General features: G+C 35.5%; 2 protein-coding genes across 6 annotated transcripts in view; one reads left to right on the top strand and one right to left on the bottom strand.

The window, feature by feature from the left end:
- The window catches only part of LOC136041019 (sodium channel protein para-like), a 592,014-nt gene that overhangs the window by 340,440 nt on the left and 231,272 nt on the right, over window positions 1-20,302 (top strand). The window lies entirely within an intron of this gene.
- On the bottom strand, window positions 12,584-13,965 carry LOC136040953 (uncharacterized). The gene has a single exon (XM_065725404.1). It carries the CDS (start codon window positions 13,938-13,940, stop codon window positions 12,657-12,659), a length of 1,284 nt encoding a protein of 427 aa, XP_065581476.1. The 5' UTR covers window positions 13,941-13,965; the 3' UTR covers window positions 12,584-12,656.

The following is a 20,302-nucleotide window of genomic DNA, read 5'->3' as shown; positions in this document are numbered from 1 at the left end:
CAGAAATCTGGATGATTTGTCACAAATGCAAGCATTAAATCAACATTTCACTTGCTGGTTCTTTTTTAAAGGGACAAGTAGCAAGCTTGTCACCCAGCCTTGATGCAGTTAGGATTGAACCCCAAGCACCCTCTTCTAAGAAACTCATGGATTTCTTAGAAAAACTTGAAAAACAAAGAAAGAAGTGAAGATACAGGTTCTCCCCTTGTAAAATTTGTTAACTATGGTTATTCTGCATTGGCCTATTATGGAATAAGAATTGAATTCTTAACATGTTTCTTAAGTCCAGCTGAGCTCCTAGGCTCATAATACTGACTGACTAATTTAAAGACTTGTTTATATATACACTGTCAAATTAGCCATCTGGTGGTATCCCATACAATTAATAGTCTAAAATTTTTTGTTTCAGCCTGTCTCATTCTTGAGAGCCACAATCCTGCAACTTTACCGAAAAAAAAATAATAGCAATCCTTAATTTTACAATGAGCAGTTAGGATCAGGGTTCGGGAAGTTCCCAAAGGTTTCTAAAGTTCCAGGTAGTTGTTGTTGTTGTTGCAGAGAAAATACGCTCGGCTCTCGCCCTCTGCGTCGCCAAACAATAATTAAACGAAAATCATAGAAACAAAAAAAATATACAAATCAAATAAATTAAAAAAACAAGGAAGATAAAAATATATACTACAGGTCAAATCATTTTCTCTTCTCCCTGCACTCTTGTGACTGCGGAAAAAAAAACAACAAACCTAATTAAATCAAATGAAATTACAACCAGTTGAAAATCTTTGTTGAAGATACAAAAACTCCCAATGCCTCTAATATTTTTATCTATTTATCTTTACTAACATGAGTAAAACCTAAAACGAGAGGTGTGGACGCCTTCAGGCCCAGTGATTCGACTTTTCTGATTAGAATAGTTCTCTCGGTTGTGAAACGAGGGCATTCGGAGAGAATGTGATCAATTGTTTCATCAACAATTACACACTTATAAAAAGGGCATGACTTGCTATCTGTGAGATGATATAGTGCTTGACGAGACCTGGTCATTTCATGACCAGGTCTCAGACGGAAAATAGTTTTTTTCAGTAAGTTTCTAAAATTTGTACGTAAAAAATGCTGTTTCACCTTGTTCTTTCTTTCAGCAGACGCGGACTTTTCAGTCGAGACTATTCAGCTCTTTTCCTTTTGACTCACTCGGTGAGATGGACAGAGCTGCTTAATAGGCTATTTCTTATTTATCTTGAAACTGCTCAGATTTCTTGCAGCAAATCTTTTTATTCTAGGAGTTGGAATATAAAAAGATAAAAAGTGATTTCTAAGCTGTGTGTAGGTATAGTCAGCTAGACTCTTGGCTTATAGTGGAACTTTGTGGTGTTTGAAGCATTCTAACAGTTTACATTGCAGGGTAAACTGTGTAGACGTCAGTATATTACATTCAAATAGGCAATGGTCAATTGTTTCATTTTTAGCACTACAGGACCGGCTAAGGGGGGAAGAGGGAGCTTCGCCGCTTGAATTAGGAGAGCTGATATGCAAAAGCCTGAAAATTTAGCCCATTCGAGCCCGACGGAATCCAATGATAAATCTTAGAAAGGTGCTTATTGGGGAAAGGTGATAGGATTGGATGATTCTGATTTACCAGAACCTCTGGTAGTCGTGTTTTACAATTTCAGATGTGGAGTGAAATAGCGCGAAACAAAATATCCGTCAATGTAGTTTATCAAGAGAAAAGGTTCTAGGTAAAGATTGAAATAACGATCAGATTAATCTGATATACGGAAAAAACTGCAACTTGAATAAACTTACCAGATAAAAATGCTCAGTAGATCATATGAAAATAAGAAAAATGCAAAGAAAGTGGAGTAAGCGTTACAATGTTAACTAATGAGCTTTGAAGTGGAGACCATGAATAAAATTGCTGAGGGTGTGGAACATGCGGCTAGACGGCATAGTAGCAAAATGTTATGCTGGCATGAGCATCATGCTAATAAATTGAGAAGGAGTAGTCAATCAGGACTTGTTCCAGTTAAAGATAGGAACGGGACCACAATTAATTTTAAGGAAAGAGTTGAAGAGAGGTGGGCAGAATATTTTGAGAATGCGGTAAACCGGGATAGTTACAGGAAAAGACACGGAGGAAATGAAAAATTTTGTGACATATGGATAAGAAGGAAGATTGATTTTGTGAGGAAGAATCAATGACAGTGCAAGAAGGATCAAAAATCAATATGAGCCCATGTACTGACAGTGTGGAAAATGCTGTCTTAAATATGGTGACTATGAAGTTAAAAATAAATTACTGAAGATTATGAATATGATTTTTGGAAAAATAGGAAGTACCTAGCAATTCTAGGAAAACACTAATTAAACCCTTGTATAAGAAAGGTGATAAGAGTGAGTGTGGCAATTATAGACGCATTAGCCTAGTCTCTGTGGGTAGTGGATAATTTAGCATCATGATACTGTTTAGATTTAAAGATACTGTAGACAAAGTTTTAAGAAAAGAACGCTGCGGTTTTGGGAAGGGTAGAGAATATGTCGACCAAATTTTCACTTTTAGGTGGATAATTGAGCAGTGCCCGAGTCGATAAACACCTTTAGTACTCGGTTTTACAGACTATGAGCAAGTGTTTAATTTAGCTGATAGAAGGACTTAAGCGAATGTCATATTCTTGTATGGTATACCAGATAAATAAATTAAAATGATTAGTGCTATGTACGAGAATAACACTGATGCGAGGAGATGAGACAAGTAGCTGGTTTTGTATTAAACCAGGAGTTAAGTAGGGTTGTGTTCTATCCCCCTTTATATGGATCATTTTGATGGATTTCTTAAGGAGCACAAGAGAGGCAATGGGAGAACACGGAATCAAACAGGGAAGAAACGTTTTCTTGGACTTAGATTATGTTGGTGGTTTAAGCATCCTAAATGCTTAAACCAGGGTGAGCAAAATAAATGAACTTTTAAGAGGTTTTGCAAGTTCAGAGTGATATAATAAGTTTGAGAATTGATGTTAAGAAGACTAAGTCGCTACGGCTAAGAATAAGTGAAGATGACAAGGTGACGTTGGGCAACGAAAAGATTTACCAAGTGGAGAGCTTCACTTAGCTTGGTAGGGTTATTAGTAAAAACGGTGGATGCAGCTAAGATGTTATAAGTACAATATTCAAGGCCAGTGGCGTTTTTTTTCACAGCTGAAAAAAGTTTGTAAGAATAGGAAAATAAGTCTGCAAACTAAGATTAGAATATTGGAAGCTACAGCGATGAAAGTAGTCAAATATGGTTTTGAAGCATGGGCATTCCGAAAATTCGGAGGAAGATCTGCTAGATGTTTTCCAGAGAAGTTTCCTACTGACTATTTTGGGTACCCGACTGATTGACCGTATATCAAACAGAAGGCTTTACGGATAGTGTGGCTCAATCCTGCTTTCTAAGCCTATAAAGAGAGAAAGGTTGAGATAGCTAGAGCACGTTCTGCAGATGACAGTTTGCCGAAGATTGTCCTTTTCGGCCAACTGTCAAGGTCTAAACGGAAAGCAGGACACTGACAGTTCAGATAGGAAGATGTCGTAAAGAAATATTTAATGGAAGTAAAAGCTTCTTGGGTGGGTGTAAAGAGAGAGGCGTTGAATAGATTTGAATGGAGCAGGAGCGTGCGTAGCTGTGTTGGCCTCAGTTGGCTTGGTATTGTGGTGAGTTGCTAGTACTAGCAGTTGCATTCAAAAAAGTTCACTAGGGTTTAGTCAATTTTACTACATTTGACACTTATTCAGTTCGACTTACGAAGTGGGGCTTATTTCAAAAGATCTAGTAAGAATTAACTAGAGGTGCCAATCTTGTTCTCTAGTCCGTACAAGCCTTTTTTAGGCGTCCAATATCTCTTAAGAGCCAGACTTCTTCTAAGAGATCCATTCATTTCTTAAAGGCTTCTCTGTTGATGTTCTGAGGAATATTAGCATGTGTATTGGTAAAATGTTTGTACATTTATAATGATTATTATTGTTTTCTTTCTGTGGACAAGGGGTGACGGTGAAACAAGATGTGCCAAAGTGATTCTTCCCAGTTAGTAGGAAGCAGCCGAAGACATTTTATTCTAAGAAACTCTGCTTTTAGAACAAACGATACGTTAAGACATCTTTTGAGATGAAAAGAGAATCTACACTTACTCTCAAAATGCCTTTGAATCAGGGGTTTCATTGCGAACGATGCTTACTCCGTTACGAGTATGCTGAAATCTCAAAGATATTCGGTTACCATACGATGCCAATATTTTATTTATAATTATCAACTATATCGATTCAACCAACTGTAGTGCAACATGCAGCCTAAACACAAAAAAAACATTACACATTTGTTTTTGTTTGAGGAGGCAGGATCACTAATTCGCAAAAATGTGGGATGGGGGGATTTTTTTTTTCTGTCAAGACGATCAAAAGGAGAGTATTTCTAAACCAAGATGGAGGATATTTGGTGTGTTTTTTTTTTTTTTTTAATTTTTCTTCAGTGAAAATACATTAAAAGGATTTAAATCCAGGAGGACAGAGAATCTTGAGGGTATAAATAACCTTGGAATGGCCATTCTGAATGAATGTTAGTGTCTTACCATTGAGGGCTGTTTCAAATTTCTGCCAAACGATCTTATTATGGCTGAAATGATCCGAGTCAATGGAGGATGCGAACGTCATTCCCGACGCCGAGGACCCCTTGACAAGAGACTGAAGCCAAGAAGGTTCAATAATTTGTCTAGCCAAATAAGTAAGTTTTGGCTCTTTGTTTTGTATTAGACTAAAAGTTTTTTTCAACTGAATGCAAGGAGCAACACTAAAAATCAAACGAACAGAAATTATTCCCTATCTGAAGGGGCTGCCCTCTTCCTCAATACCTTGCTGTTCACGCAAAATTTTTTCGCACTTTTAAAAAGCTTTCTTTTCTAATTAAACAGTCCTTGTGTTTCAGGAGTCGTTCTTAAACTTTAGCGTAAAGAGAAAGGTATTAAGGGGCAACCCCTTTTTATACGGAATCATTTCTTTTCGTTTTGAGTTTTAATGTTGCTCCTTACTTTTAGTTTAAAAAATTTCTTTTTCATATTTAATTTCTGATCTTTTTCAAATAATACCGGTAAATTTGACTCACCCTCCACAGAAAAATTCCCTCCTTTAAAGGAAAACTCCTCCATGGAAAGTTTATCTCATTTAACTTTCCCTCACCCCGTAAAATTTCCTCCAGACAGTTCTATTCTCGCTGAAAATTCCCTTCCATATCTGTAAAAAAAAATTGCTGACGATTCAGCCTGAAAATTTTCCCTAGCATACTTTCATTTGGAAAATACTTTTCTAATTACTTCGGAAACTCATCCTCCCGCTGAAAATTTCCCCTGGAACATCCCCACATGCAAAATTGAGTTGGCAAAGAGAAAGAATGGCAAATAAAAATAATTTCGTATAGGAATTCTGTCACATCCCGCCAGTGAAAAATTTTCCCTGGAAAGTTCACCCCCAGATATATCCCTCCCTGCGGAAAATTCTTTTTATGAAAAACCCACCCGATTACAAAGTTCCCTCATCCCGAAAATTTTTGTATGCCTCCCACTAACAAATACTATACGTAAACAATGAGCAAATTTTATAACTTAAGGACCTACCCCCAGGGGCTGTTGGGGGTGGGTCAGGTTATCTTGAAAGACATAGTTACTGGACCTTTCAACTATACTGAGCAGAATGGCTAATTCAAAATTTTGATTCGATGGTTTTGGGGAAAAAGGAGTTTCCACAACCATTACTATTCCGATCACGTTTATCCTTTCATACACCTAGTTTAAAAATTGTTTACCGAAATTTTTTATATAACTTTCGAAATCTCCCTGTTTTGTGCAGCTGTCTCAATTTAGCTGTTAAACCAATCAATATTTTATTGTGAAAATTGTAGCTTTTCACTACTTTTATCATTAGCCTTAGCCCCCTCCTGCCCTGAAAAACACTCCAACAATTCTACCGTTTATTACTCAATTCTTGTCTGGAATGATGTGTTCATTTCTTTGTTTCCAACTAGTTGATTTAGAAGTACATTGAAAAAAAAATGATATTTATAACCTGTATTTCTTCCTTTCTTCTGTAATTTTTGTAAAGATTCAAATGCGTCTTAAAATTTTGAGTTTTGACACTTTTTACGTTTTACATAGTATTCGATCGCGAAATGTAAATATTTGCAAAGCGAGATTAATCACAATTTGCGAAAAAAAACAAAAAAAACATGATCAACCAGAAAGCCTAAAACCGATTAGAAAAGAAATTATAAATATCACAAGAGGCCTTGGAGTTGATAAAATCTAACTCTACATTTTAACAACTTTTTCCTTTTTTTACTTTATTGGCTAGTTTTGATTCCATCGTATCTCGGCATTTTAACTGTACATCTACATTTTAATATAGAGGTATAAATCTACATTTTAACCATCATATTTCTACGTTTTAACAACTTTTAACTTTTTTTACTTCCTTGGCTAGTTTTGATTTCATCATACCTCTACATTTCAACTCTACATCTACATTATAATGTAGATGTACAACTAGACACTTTAACCATCATATCTCTACATTTTAACAACTTTTTCCTTTTTTACTTTCTTGGGTGGTTTTGATTCCATCATATTTTCATCTTTAAATTTCCTCTTCATTTTAGGACAATCCACCATCATATGACCTTCTTCTTGACAACTCCTACATTTTCCTCCATGGGGGAAAACTCCTCTAGGATTTTCTGGACATTCCCTTGCAATATGCCCTTGTTTATTGCAAACAAAACAAGTAGCAAACTTAAAACTTGTTCCTGTTGGGCACTGAGTGTACTTGTGACCTTGTTTCCCACATTTAAAACACGTTTCTTTATGTGTATTATCAGGACAGTCAACAAGTTTGTGTCCTTGCTTCCGACATTTCAGACAGGATCCTTTAAAAAATTTAACATTCTTTTTGTTTGCTCGGTTATAATCGTTTCCCCATTTTGCTGGTACCTTCCCTTTTTTTGGAGTTCTTGCTTTCTGCACTGGCTTTAAATCTTCTTCCAGACCATTAGCTTCTGCTTCTGAAGTATTTACTTGATTAACTGGAGCAGCTTCGGGTATATCACTCTGATCGACAGGTGTTGGTTTCGAAATTTCGTTCTTAGTAGCGGATTTTTGGGTTTTAGTTTGCTTGGAAGGATTAGTTTTTGGGGTTACAGGCTGTTCAGTTGGGGTTATGTCTACCCCTTCGTCCTCATCAGAAGGTATCTTACTTTGTTTTGATGGCGTAAACTTAGGCGTCGCACTCTTCTTCGTTGGTGTAGTTTTGGGATTTTTCACCTGCTTCATAGCTTTGGGCGTTTTAATATGATCGGGGAACGTTGGTTTCAAAATCTCTACCTGCTTAGTAGCGGATTTTGGGGTTTTAGTTTGCTTCGTAGGATTACTTTTAGGGGTTTCAGGCTGTTCATTTGGGGTTATGTCTACCCCTTCTTCCTCATCAGAAGATATCTTACTATGTTTTGAAGGCGTGAACTTAGGCGTCGCACTCTTCCTCTTTGGTGTAGTTTTGGGAGTTTTCACTTGCTTCATAGGCGTTACTTTGGGTGTTTCAATCTGATCAGGAAACGGTTTCAAAATCTCTACCTGCTTAGCAGCGGATTTTGGGGTTTTAGTTTGCTTTGCAGGATTAATTTTAGGGGTTACAGGCTCTTCAGTTGAGACTATATCTACCCCTTCGCTCTTAGGCTTCAATTTTGACGAAGGGATTGCTTCTGGAGACAACTTCATATATGATGCCTTAGATCCACCTCCTCTTGCCAAACGAGTCATATAAACTAAAATATAAAAATATCATTTCACAATATATGTCAGAAGTTATTTAAAAGTCCAGTTTACCTAAGAATTATATTTGAAGGTCTATTCATAATAAGATCTTACTAGTACCAGGGTTTGACTAGTGTTACCTTGAGCCAATCAGATTTTTCTTAGAGTTTTCTGATTGGCTAAATTAGTGCCAGCTAAATCTCACTGTTCGTGAGATTTTATTGTGAATAGCCTTAAGCCTACTCAAGGACTATTAATCAAACTTTTATCCTCTAAAATGTCAAAATCAAATTTTATTTGAAAATGGTCATGTTTAACATTTTCTGTTTAGACGATCAAGCATCTTCAAAGAAAACAAATCTTCAAATCCAGATTAAATCAGGTAAATCCTGTTTAAATCTTAAAAAAACTAGTCAAACTTTTATCCTCTAAAATGTCAAAATCAAATTTTATTTGAAAATGGTCATGTTTAACATTTTCTGTTTAGACGATCAAGCATCTTCAAAGAAAACAAATCTTCAAATCCAGATTAAATCAGGTAAATCCTGTTTAAATCTTCAAAAACTAGTCAAACTTTTATCCTCTAAAATGTCAAAATCAAATTTTATTTGAAAATGGTCATGTTTAACATTTTCTGTTTAGACGATCAAGCATCTTCAAAGAAAACAAATCTTCAAATCCAGATTAAATCAGGTAAATCCTGTTTAAATCTTAAAAAAACTAGTCAAACTTTTATCCTTCGAAATGTCCTAATCAAAATTCAAGTTGGAAACGCTCTTATTTAACTGTTTTTGTTAGGATAATCAAATATTGAAAGAAAAGTGTAAGTGGTTTAATTTTTTAAAGAAAATGAATTACCCATTTATGTCTAAAAAAACCCAACCAATATACCATCTTCAAAAGAAAAAAAAGGATGAAATACCGCTTTATATCTTCAAAAAATAAAATACTCGTACACAGGTGATACTAAAGAATTAATCGTATGCGGTTAACGTTGTGGCTATTGGTTGTTGAAGAGGGGTGTAGCCAGGGCCTTGGGATGAAATTTAAAAGTGGTGTTAATAAGTATAAAGCAGAAAATCTTTGAAGTGAGTATGAAAATATTTCATTTTCCGGGCTAATAGAAATTACCAAAGACTAAAAAAAATTAAAATAAAGATATGAATTTTTTGCAAAAATATTTGTCTCAAAAATATTTGAAAAGAAAATATTGTTTTCCAGCCAGAAAAATCCAAATTTTAGAACAAAATGAAAAACTGAGAATTTAACACGAAATGACTTACAAGTATTTAAAGGAGGTTCTCTGTCGTGACAACCGAAAGCTGCAATTTTTAGTTTTTAAAACTTTTCCAAGGCATCAGAAATCAAGATTATTTTTACTCTTTGGTTCAGCTTGAAATAAAAGCGTATTCAAAAGTTTTTAATCAAATTTTTCTTTAAAAAAAAATGCGCAGTCGCTTCTTTAAAAAGAGTATGAAATCCTCAGTCATATAAAGCGACTGAGAATATTCATAAAAGATACATCTTCTGACATTCCTACAATAAGGCTAAAACTTAGTAAGTTATATTGCATACACTTCATATAAAAGCATAATTATTACCAGGGTCGTATCCAGAATTTTAATTCTGGGGGAAGGGTACTAAAAAAATGATGATGAAGAAGAAAGGGTTTTGCCTCCCATGGACTTTGTCTAACAGTTTTGAATAATATGTTTGTTTTTCACCTGGACTTTCCCTCCCAGCTTACGACTCAGATTTTTTTTTTTGGGGGGGGGGGGGAGGGAGGGTGAAACTTCCCCTGATTATTATACACATTTACCTTTTTTGAATTTCACTGGCCTTTTTATTTTCTTTATAAACCTAACTAGTCTTACTAGTTCATAGATCACAAAAAAATATTAAAAAGAACTCCCATTTGTTCCATGAGCTTCAATTCGCATTTGTAACAATTATTTTCATTAGGATTTCAGAACAGCCCTTAAGCTAATGTCCAATTTGATTACATATAATGCACCCCTCTTTTAAACTTCTTTCGAAGTTCTTTATTATCTCCGTTTTCCTCTCTGTTAACTTCAAAGTATTCCCTAGTTTTATTTCCTTCTGTAACTCATGTGTTTTTAACCAATCCAACAGCTTTATGCTTGGTCGCTTTAGGTGTTTGAAAAAGTTCAGCCAGGATAGTTTTCGCTCCTTCGTCTTAGCACGGTTTTCTGGTGTTAGGCCTTGCTTTGGAGGTGTGCAAACACAAGAAAAGCTCAAGAAGGGGTAGATGCACAATTAGCGTGCACCAACGAAGCTCTGGCTCCTTTATTGGCCTTTAAAGGGGAACAAATGCCTCCAACACCACCCCCAAGCTAAAGGTATAAAGCTAAAAAAATATATATTCAAAATTATTAACCCAACACAACTCCCCCCCCCCCCAAAAAAAAAATAGCAACAAATAAATAATACCTCTTGTTAAAAAACATATTTATTAGGAAAAAATTTGGGGGGATTTGAAGCAATACATAGCACAGCATTGAATTTTGTGGGGGAGCAAAGACGCAATTTGGGTAACTATTAAAGAACAGCTATTTGAAAGGGCGTCAGTGGGGGGGGGGATGTAAATCGCCCTCTTCTCAGATTTAGAAAGATACTTTTCTGTCTGCATCTACAAAAAGTTAAAAACATGCTTGCCCTCTCTGGCCCTTTTCGGACATTGCGCCATTGACTATTTGGAAAAAGACGAAACTTAGAAACGATAAACGTTTTGATTAACTTGAGGAATAATCTGATTTGTCAGATTTCATCAGTTTTTTGCATGACCATCACGATGGCTCAGCGGGTGAGTATGTATATTTCGAAAGAATTGATTAAAGAAACAGGTCCGTTAAGATAAAAGGAATATTAAAATAAAAACATTTTTTGTCCCGTCTTAAGGACCTATCTTAAGTCTACCTGTAACATCGAGTCTTCAAGATTTATATTTTGCTCGTTTCAAACTTAGCTAAGAATTACATTTTTGTCAGTGCTGTCAAATTGAGACGTGGAAATAATCAAGCAAAACTAATTTAATTAAAAAACAATTCATGTTTTAGTGTATTTTTTGCTGATTTTTCACCCCATTTCTTCTTTTTTTAATTTGCATTCAGCTACTGCATATTGAGGTATTTCTCATTGATAACTGATTTCCTGAATGTTATCAATGTTTCAAATATACATGGTTATGTAGGTTTCTACTTAACACATTCCAACCACCAAAATTAATTTTCACTGTTCTTTTACTTCAAAGAAGATTTTTAACATAATGGACCACTCTGGGTGGAAAAAGATGCTGAGAGTAAAATCAAAACATTTGAGGACTGTGACCACAGCAAAAGACTTTAGCATTAATGGATGGAGAAGTAAACCAAACCTCTAGATCAGAATCAGTTTACAGTGGCAGTTGTATTAGGTTTTGACATACTCTAACATAGATCCAGCGATAAAACGGAGGTTTTGTAGAAGTTTATACTACCACCACTAGTACGAACAACTACACATCATCCTCTTCAATCTCAATCAACTCAAAATCTCCTTGCCCCCTTACAAAAGTTCATATTTGCTTTAAATCCATCCTTACGAACTTTCAATATCCTATCTGAGTACATGAATCTAATTTCACCCCAAATGGATGGCCCAAAAGTAAAATTTTAAGCAATCTGCAAATGTGGCCTAGCAATCTTAACCCTTCTGCCATTGTGGCCCTAGAGAGCTGATTCAAGCCATACTCTTCTTATAAATTATTGTTTGATATGCGGCCAGTCCCTGAGACTGGCCTATTCATAGACAATTACTCGGGAAGACATTTGACAAATGTTGATGGAATTAGAAAGTGTCAAAGACCTAGAAGATGTAACCTGATAGCACAATAATAAGATATATCATATCTCATTCCCCTTTGAATTTAAACTAAGACTATTATACATTTTCAATGCCTTTTGTATTGAAATATATCATACAATTCTGTGTTTTCAATGCAGTCTCCCACTCGTAATTTGTTTTTCCAGTTTCGCTTCCAAACAGGTTGATTCAATTTACAGGTACACAGATTGAGACAGCCGAGACGCATTGGGAGATAGATACGATACATATCATTGGACTATACATCTGCACATGAGGAGCAGGGGGGTAAAGTATAGCGGGGCTGCATACAAAACGTATGAACTATGACTAGTCTGCATATTATGAAGCAAGAAAGAATAGCCTACCTTCACGTATTAGATGTGTTCTGTATAATACACAAGTAACCACTTTAATCTAAACTAAGATGTTTAGAGATTTAGCTTTTTCCGTTCAAAGAAATTTTTTGCAGCAAAACTGCTAATATATTTTTATGAATGGAAAATTATTTTAGATGGTTTACCGTGGCACTAAGCCACAGCATCTTTTATCATTTACCACTCTAGAACTTAGGGAATAAGAGACATTGAGCCATAGTCTTGACCAAAATTTACCATGGTTAGCCTCAGTAGAACGTAAGCAATGCTAGGTTCATATATTTTCTTCCACACTGTTTCGAAACTCCTCTAATGAGAAAAACAGCAAATTATTTTCAAAAAAAAGAAGAAGAAGTCCTAAAAATCCTCTTTTTCAAAAACATTGAAGAATTCTTTTCTTAATTTGTTTTTTCTTAATAAGCTTTTTCATTATACCCAGATCCTTGGACAAATCGGCTAGTATTAAAAAAGATAACGATAAATATAGAACATATACCATCTGGTATAGCAAGTTTTACACAATTTTCGTCAAGCAGTATAATTTATTAAAATTACAACTCAATTACCATACAAAATATAGAAATACGTCGTATTTTTATGTCTTAACAACTTTTCCCTTTTTTGATTTCTTGGCTGGCGTGGATCCAACATTTCCTTGTTCCAGCTTTCTCTTGGGGCTTTGTGTTTTTCCACCCTTTCCTACAGAAGCGACATCTTCTTTAGTGACTGTTGGTTCTGAGATCTGTTCCTCCTTGACCAACAGAGAGGCTAATTTCTTGGCGCCTTTTTTAGACTTAAAAGCATTTTGACCCAGCGCAGTTTTCGTTCCCTCGTTTTTACTCCCTTTTTTAGTATTTTCTGGACACTCTCTAGCAAGATGTCCTTCGTTACCACACACAAAACAGGTGGCAAACTTATAACCTGCAGCGGAGCAGTCATTTGCTCTATGACCTTCTTTTCCACATTTCCAGCATTTGTTTCTATTTGGATTTTCAGGACAGTCCTTAATTCTGTGTCCAATTTCTTTACATTTAAGACATTTGCCCTTAAATTCTTTTTGGGCCTTTTTTTCAGTTGCGCCATTAACTTTAGCTGTATTTTCTTCTTTAACTGGTGCGTTTTCTTTTTCTGCAATTTCCGTTTTCTCTAGTTCATTGGTTTCGAGTTTTGGAGTTTTTGCTGGACGAGGGGTGGGTTTTGGAGATACAGCCTCCTTGGTAACTTTAGGCGTTTTAGGATGTTTAGCCTCGACAGTTTTTGTTCCTTTGTCTCCTTCCGTCTTAACAATTTTTGCTGGCGTCGACTTAGGTGTTTGGGCTTGCTTCGCTGGTGTGGGTTTTGGGGTTTGGCCTTGTTTTGCAGGCGTCGGTTTAGGAGTTTGGCCTTGTTTTGCAGGCGTAGGTTTAGGAGTTTGGCCTTGTTTTGCAGGTGCGGATTTTGGGGTTTGGCCTTGCTTTGCAGGTGTAGGTTTTGGAGTTTGACCTTGTTTGGCAGGTGTAGCTTGGAGGGTTGGCCCTTGCTTTACAGGAGTCTGTAACTGTTTCTTATTTGTCTGGGGTTGAGGCAACATTTCCACTTCTTCATCTTCGCCACTTTCTTCTTCGTCGCCTCCACTTTCTTCTTCATCCTCGTCACTTTCTTCCTCATCTTCATCACTTCCTTCTTCATCTTCACCTTCCCCATCTTCACTTTCACCTTCTACTCCTTCATCAGAGCCAAGATCACTCACTTCTTCATCTATTTCTTCGTCCATATCTTCAGAATCTTCTTCTTCTTCTACTGGTCTCTCGTTGGGCTTCAGTTTTGACCAAGGGGTTGCTTCTTGGGGTGCTTTTTTATTTGAAGCTTTAGATCCAGCAGCTCTAGCAAAACGAGTCATTTTGCCTGGAAAAAATTATGAGTATCATAAAAAGAAGTTTATTTCATAAAATATATTTTCATCTATGGATATTGTACTCGAGATCATACACACACCATTCTTCATAAAGATATACTTCCTTGTCTTAATTATCTCAACAAAATATTTTTACTTTCATCTCTGCAAAATCATTAACTTCTACAATGGTAATTTAATTTTGGCAACAGTACATTTGATTTTGTAATATCAAATTTGCAAATAGAGCAAAAATTAAATCATTCAAATGAATGCATCTCTTTATTATGAACATCTTTTAAAACAAATTTAAACTTCCATAAGATTTCTTCTTTTTTTCTACATTTGATGCTTTGAAGAATTGATATATGAGCTACTTAGAAACCAGGACTGTGGAGTCACTTGCGAATCTAGGTGAACCATGTCCCCCCCCCCAAAGATTTTTTCTGGTACATTTATTCCTCTTTTCTTCTGTTTTTCACTCTTTAATATAAAAGTGTCGATTTGGTCAATTATTAGCGCCCTTGTCAAATTGTTTCCCCACCCAAGATTTCGCATATTGGCACTCATGTCACACTGCCACCCCCCCAGATTTTGCTCTTCGTCCGTCCCTATGTGGAGTCAGAATTTTCGTAGAGTTGGTTATAACTTATAACCAACTCCAAAACCCTGCTAGAAACCGAAGTGAAGCCCATAAAACAGACAACTAAAGAAAGTAAAAATTAAGATGTGTTGGTGGTTTTGAATTTTATTTAGATAAATCCTGGTGTAATAGATTTCCAGAACTCTTAAAACACATGCCTTTGAATATGACAAGAGTGTTAAGCAACATTTTACGCATTAAATTCTGATATTTCCAATTTCTAGATTCTTAGTAGTCTTTTTGGAGCCACAGTCAAATATATGATACACAGACGGACGTAACCATATATTTATTCGAGTGAAAGGGGTAAGACATAAAACATTGCCCAAGGGGTCTTTAATACAAACGTAATGAATGAAATAAAAGGTAGTTGAAGTAAGGACTACTCAAACATGCTCTTTAAAATTGCAAAATAGCAACCCTTAAATTCGCTAAGAATTAAAATGATCAAAATATTATGCTCTTATATATTTAGGGCAGATTTTTCTACACACCTTTAAATATGACCCTAGGAAGTTCGTATATACAGTAACAGCTTTTGTGAGAGGGGAAGAGGAGAAATGAAGCTTAGGAGGTTTTCCCAATATTTTCTTTTGACTAGCCCTGAAGGAAAACTTCCCTGTACAGCCCCCCTCCGTATATCTATTTTGATTATTGTACTTCAAAAGGTGAGTTTTAAAAAGCATTGTTTCTCAAGTAGGCGACTTTCCTTTTCCTTTTGGTCCTAAAACGAAAAAATATGAGCATGAATACCCGACGATTAGGGAGGGATTGTCAGTAGGAAATCTTTATGTTTCGCCATATAAAGTAATTATTTTTAATTTTTCTTTTTCCATATTATGACAAAAACCAGCTAAATTAGGCAACGGATGTTCCCATTCAACAATATTCAAAAAAAAATGGTATTTTCTTTGCATACTAGGTTGTTTTAAGGATGAGAAAAGCTTTTTGGAATATAGAATTTGATACGCAGAATGTTTAAGACCAACAATTTTGTTTTTATACCAATAAGAAAAAGAACTCAAAATATGAGCCATCCAAACTCGAAGTACATGATGTAGCTTATAAAGCTTTATTTACAAGTATTTGACAACAGATAATAAAAATGTTAGCTCCAAGCTTCTTTTTTAGCTATTTAGATCCTAATTTAAAAAACTCGAACCAAGGCCGTGCCCAAGGGGGGTCAGGGGTTTGACCTATCGTCAATTTTTCTCTGACTCGTAATAACAAATATGCATAGAAACTAATTTTTTATGTATTTTGTGTCATATGTTAATTCTAAAATTTGGTCACCCTGCCTGAGACTCTAGGCGGGCGTGCCTCTCCAAAAGCTATCGCACAAGTATTTATCCAATCAGAGTCTTAGCTGCTCCTGCTGTTTGCCCTTGCTCTTTACCAAAAAACTGAAGGTTCACCTACGAGTACAAGGGACTTGTTGGCAATGTGTCAATCCTAAAACATGCTAGTCCGCCTGAGAATCTAAACAAGCAAGCCTATTAGGCTTATGTCAATTGGTTTGTCTGTGATTCAAAACTAATTGAGCCCCCCCCCTCCTTTGTACAAAAGTCCAGTCAACATTTTCTGTCATGAGTTAACCCAAAAATCTCAATCATCCCTAAATTTCTGTGAATATCTACCTTAGTTCTGCCCTAAGATGGATGGATGGATGATAGACTATCCATCAACAAGTGAAAATGAAAACATTTTTACACCAATTGGCTCCTTGTTCTCTGTTTAGCCATGATGAATTGATGGCAACTTCATTTTAATTCATCTTTGTAAACAGACCTCCTCCTCCCCTCTTGAACAAAACCCTGGATACAACCCAGACATGAATACTGTAGATTTGGTAAACCGTTTTCTTGTTCTGACTTTGAAATTTTAAAAGTTTCCATCAAAACGTTCTTTTTCTAATTATATTATTTCCAGCTTTATTTGTTATATTTACTTTTAAAAGATCAAATTCTGAATACTTAATATGGGCATGTAACTTAATAGCTTTGGGATTGCAAAACTACAAACAAAAACCACCACAACGAAAAACGGCTTTTTTTTAATCTCGGGTCTTAAAAGTGCCGATACGAAAAATCGCTCCTAACTCTAAGGAAGGGTTCATAAATTTTAGATTTTCTAAATTTAAGATGAAAATGAATGAAAGCATCATTTTTTATCCAGATATTCCTCCCTAGATGAGGCAGGGTACTTGGACGAACCTCAAGAGGGCCCTCCTTCGGGTATGCCATACCAAGACCACGAAAATGACCTCCAAAAACTTAGCAAACTTTTGTCTAAAGCCTAAAATACTCGATATTTAGACCCAAATTTTCAAACTTTCTATGAAAAATCTTTCACATAAATAAAGAGATGGGATTCACTCAGATATTAAGTCAAATTATTGGGAAAAAATAATCAACTTTTGGGCAGCAGGGGCAGGAGGAGACAGCAGACCCATTCAAATTTAGGAGACTTATAGATACTATTGTGCAGATTACCATTACACAAATACTTCTTTGTTACAAATCTGAAATATCATAAATTTTACAGCAAAATGACGCTTTTTAAAATAATGCTGGACCTAGGATGTCAAACGAGCATACTCCTGATCAAAAGTGATCGAGGTCAAAAGGCCTCGTGATCAAGGTCAAAAGACTACGATCAAAAGTTGACAAAAAGCAGAAAACAGTAAATCCATAAGAAAAATATGAGACCAAGAAGGACCAAACACACAAATTTGAAACATGACGCTTTTTCATATTTAATTTTTTTGTACAATTTACCAGCCTACTTACACAATTCGTTACATTGAAATTAATAAAAAAATAATACAATTAAAGACAGTGTAATACAGGCATATATGAATGAAGTTTTAATTCGGGGGGAGGGTCCACACAAAAGGGACCTTTGGAGCCCTAAAACAAATACATTGCAATATTTTACTAACCATTTAGAAAATTCAGAGTTAGCAAATACACTAATGACTCATAATAGCCGAAATTATCTGGCGTATAAGAGTGAAATTTATGCATACTGAGTCCCTGTATCACCAGCTAGAACTAACCTTTTTGACTTGACACCCTATCAAGACATACGAGTTCCCCCTAAATAATTAGTTATTCTTCTTCTCCTAGTTTTAACAGCCAAAAATATAACTTTATCTTTATTTGATTTTTTTAAGAACTATAAATATTTTTTTTCAAGTTGATGTTTTTAATAAAGCATGGAATGACACTCAAGGGTAGACCATTGCTCAATATGGCAAGAATTGACTTGAATATTTTAATAGTCTTTTTACACATTAACACTAAATACCCAATCTCAAGGTCATGAGTATGCGCCTGACATTAGCCCAACTTTTTTTTCTAACAGTTCCATTTGCATCTGAATAAAAATTCTACAAAATTTGTTTACCCATTCAAACCAATGAAGAATTTGAATAAAAGGAAGAGAGTAATTGTTTTCCTTTATAAATGAGTAGTTCTGAACTTATAAAAGACTAAGCTATTCTACCATCTCCCTATAGAGGCACATTACAATCAGAATTGGATTATTAATAATACCATTCAATAGAATTGACATTTTCAGTGTGATTAAACAGAATTCTCGTCATCGGAAATTTACTGATATTAATGGCATTCAACCGAGTTGATATTACTGATTTTATTCTAAAGAATCAAAACAACTAGACAATTTATGATGGGAACTCAATAGTGCATTTGTTATTCAATAGAATTGTTAATATTGTGACAATTAAACAGAATTTGCCTGGCCCAAAAGTTTTAAGGCCAGAATTAAGCCATATTAATCCCTAACGTTCTTTCATCCAGTACAGACTGGCTTTAAATAACAAAACCAATAGCTGAGAGAGAGTTGTGTAATCAGATTTTAACCCCTATACAAAAAACCATCAGATACAAATCATCATCACATCAGATCTACATAACCACCTACGGTTATGACCTGTATATGCCTACGAATATCTGGTCACTTCTCCTGGGAGGAGGTGGAAACAAAAAGGGGATCTTTGTTTTACGATTTGTCCATGATCTGATATCTTAGAAACAGCTACTTTTTCCACTCATTACCAGAATATACAACAAAAATGATGATATTTCCGAGGCAAAAAACAATTCTTACCCTCATTCGTGCACCCTCTGGGCACAATAGCAAGTAGGAAAGGAATCTCCAACATTGATTTTGAGTGCTATATTGATCAAAATTTCAGGCATAGATTAAGACCCGAAATTTACCAGTTATAGGTAAATTTCTATTCAGTTATAGGTAAAAATCTATTTTTCTATAGATTCCAAAAAAAGGACAACTTGCAGACTAAACTTTCAGGAACATGTTTATTGCACAAATAAAGATTCGTTGTTATATTAATAGCCTATTAACGCCTCCAGTTATGGAAAAGTATATTAAAGCCAAACAAACACATTTCCACACTGGATACAGATCAACATGGATATTCTAGCCCTAACAGAAGGGAAACCGTCTTGGCCTAAATGAAAAGCAGGTCGTCCGCGGTAGGGGAGTGAGGATGTCATAACGAAAGATTAAAGAGAAATGGAAAATTCCTGGGAGGGTGTAAGGAGGGAGGCTTTGCTAGGGAGATGGAGGAGCCAGCATGTGAAGCTGTGTTGGCCTCAAGCGGCTTGGTGCTGTTGTGTGTTTTAGCAGTAGAAGTAGCGGAAGGGAAGGAATTTAGGCAGCAGAACCATTCCTTAAAAGCAGGAAGAATTTTGCTGTTCTGTATTTTTCCAAATTTTATCAACAGCAATTTCTGGTCACAAAAGTCACTGTTTGAAAATTTTAAATTGACACTGTCAGACAACATCTCATGTCGTATTAAATGCTTAATGTTTTAGGGAAATTGTGCGCAGCACTAGGGGGGGGGATAGATTTTAATGGCAGGAATTGCTTTTCTATTTGAACAATCAGCATAAGTTTACATTAAAATAAATTGATAACAGCATGCAGCACCTCGTTGAAATGACTAAGAATCTGTCAGTAATTGCTCTGAAACCCAGACAGTTTTTGTTGTTTTTCATGAATAGTAGTTTGTCGATATTTTGATTTCTATTTACAATGAAGTCGTTAGTAGTCAAAATTTTGGGGAAGAAGGGGGGAGACACAGAATCCTCCCTCACCCCATACTTGACAGCCCTGTTATAAAATACACCTTAATCCGATGGTTTCCAGCACCCTAATAAAACAGGAAAGTTGTAAGATTTACTATTCACTGAATATAAACAGCATTTACTCACGTCACCATCATTGCAAAACTAAATAAAGTCCATATCTTGTTTATACATTAATACCCAAATTATTTACTCTTGCCTAAACATTACATTAAGCAAGGTTAATTTTAATTACGTTTTTATTATAATTTGGTTGCAGTTAACTACAGTTTTAAGCAATTTAAGCCAAGTACATATATCAAATGCAGAAATCATGCCTACCAAAAGTGTCTTTGAAAGAATGGTCATGGAAGATGCAATTCTGGCACCAATACAGCCCTGATAAATGTGTGGGCAATAGGGCAAAGAAATAAAAATTATCCACCTAAATTATGTTTTCCTATATATAATGTACATGCCATGATCACTGATTCTTGTATACTAATTACTGTAATTCCTGTAATCCCAGGTTACCCCCCCCCCCATACAAGAAACTCAAAATTGTTAGGAATTGATATAGGAGAAGTCACAGTGATTTGAATATCAAT

This window comes from Artemia franciscana, chromosome 21 (assembly GCF_032884065.1).
Source record: "Artemia franciscana chromosome 21, ASM3288406v1, whole genome shotgun sequence".
Lineage (NCBI taxonomy): Eukaryota > Metazoa > Arthropoda > Branchiopoda > Anostraca > Artemiidae > Artemia > Artemia franciscana.
Note: the sequence above shows the minus strand (reverse complement) of the source record. Positions and strands in the feature narration are given on the sequence as shown.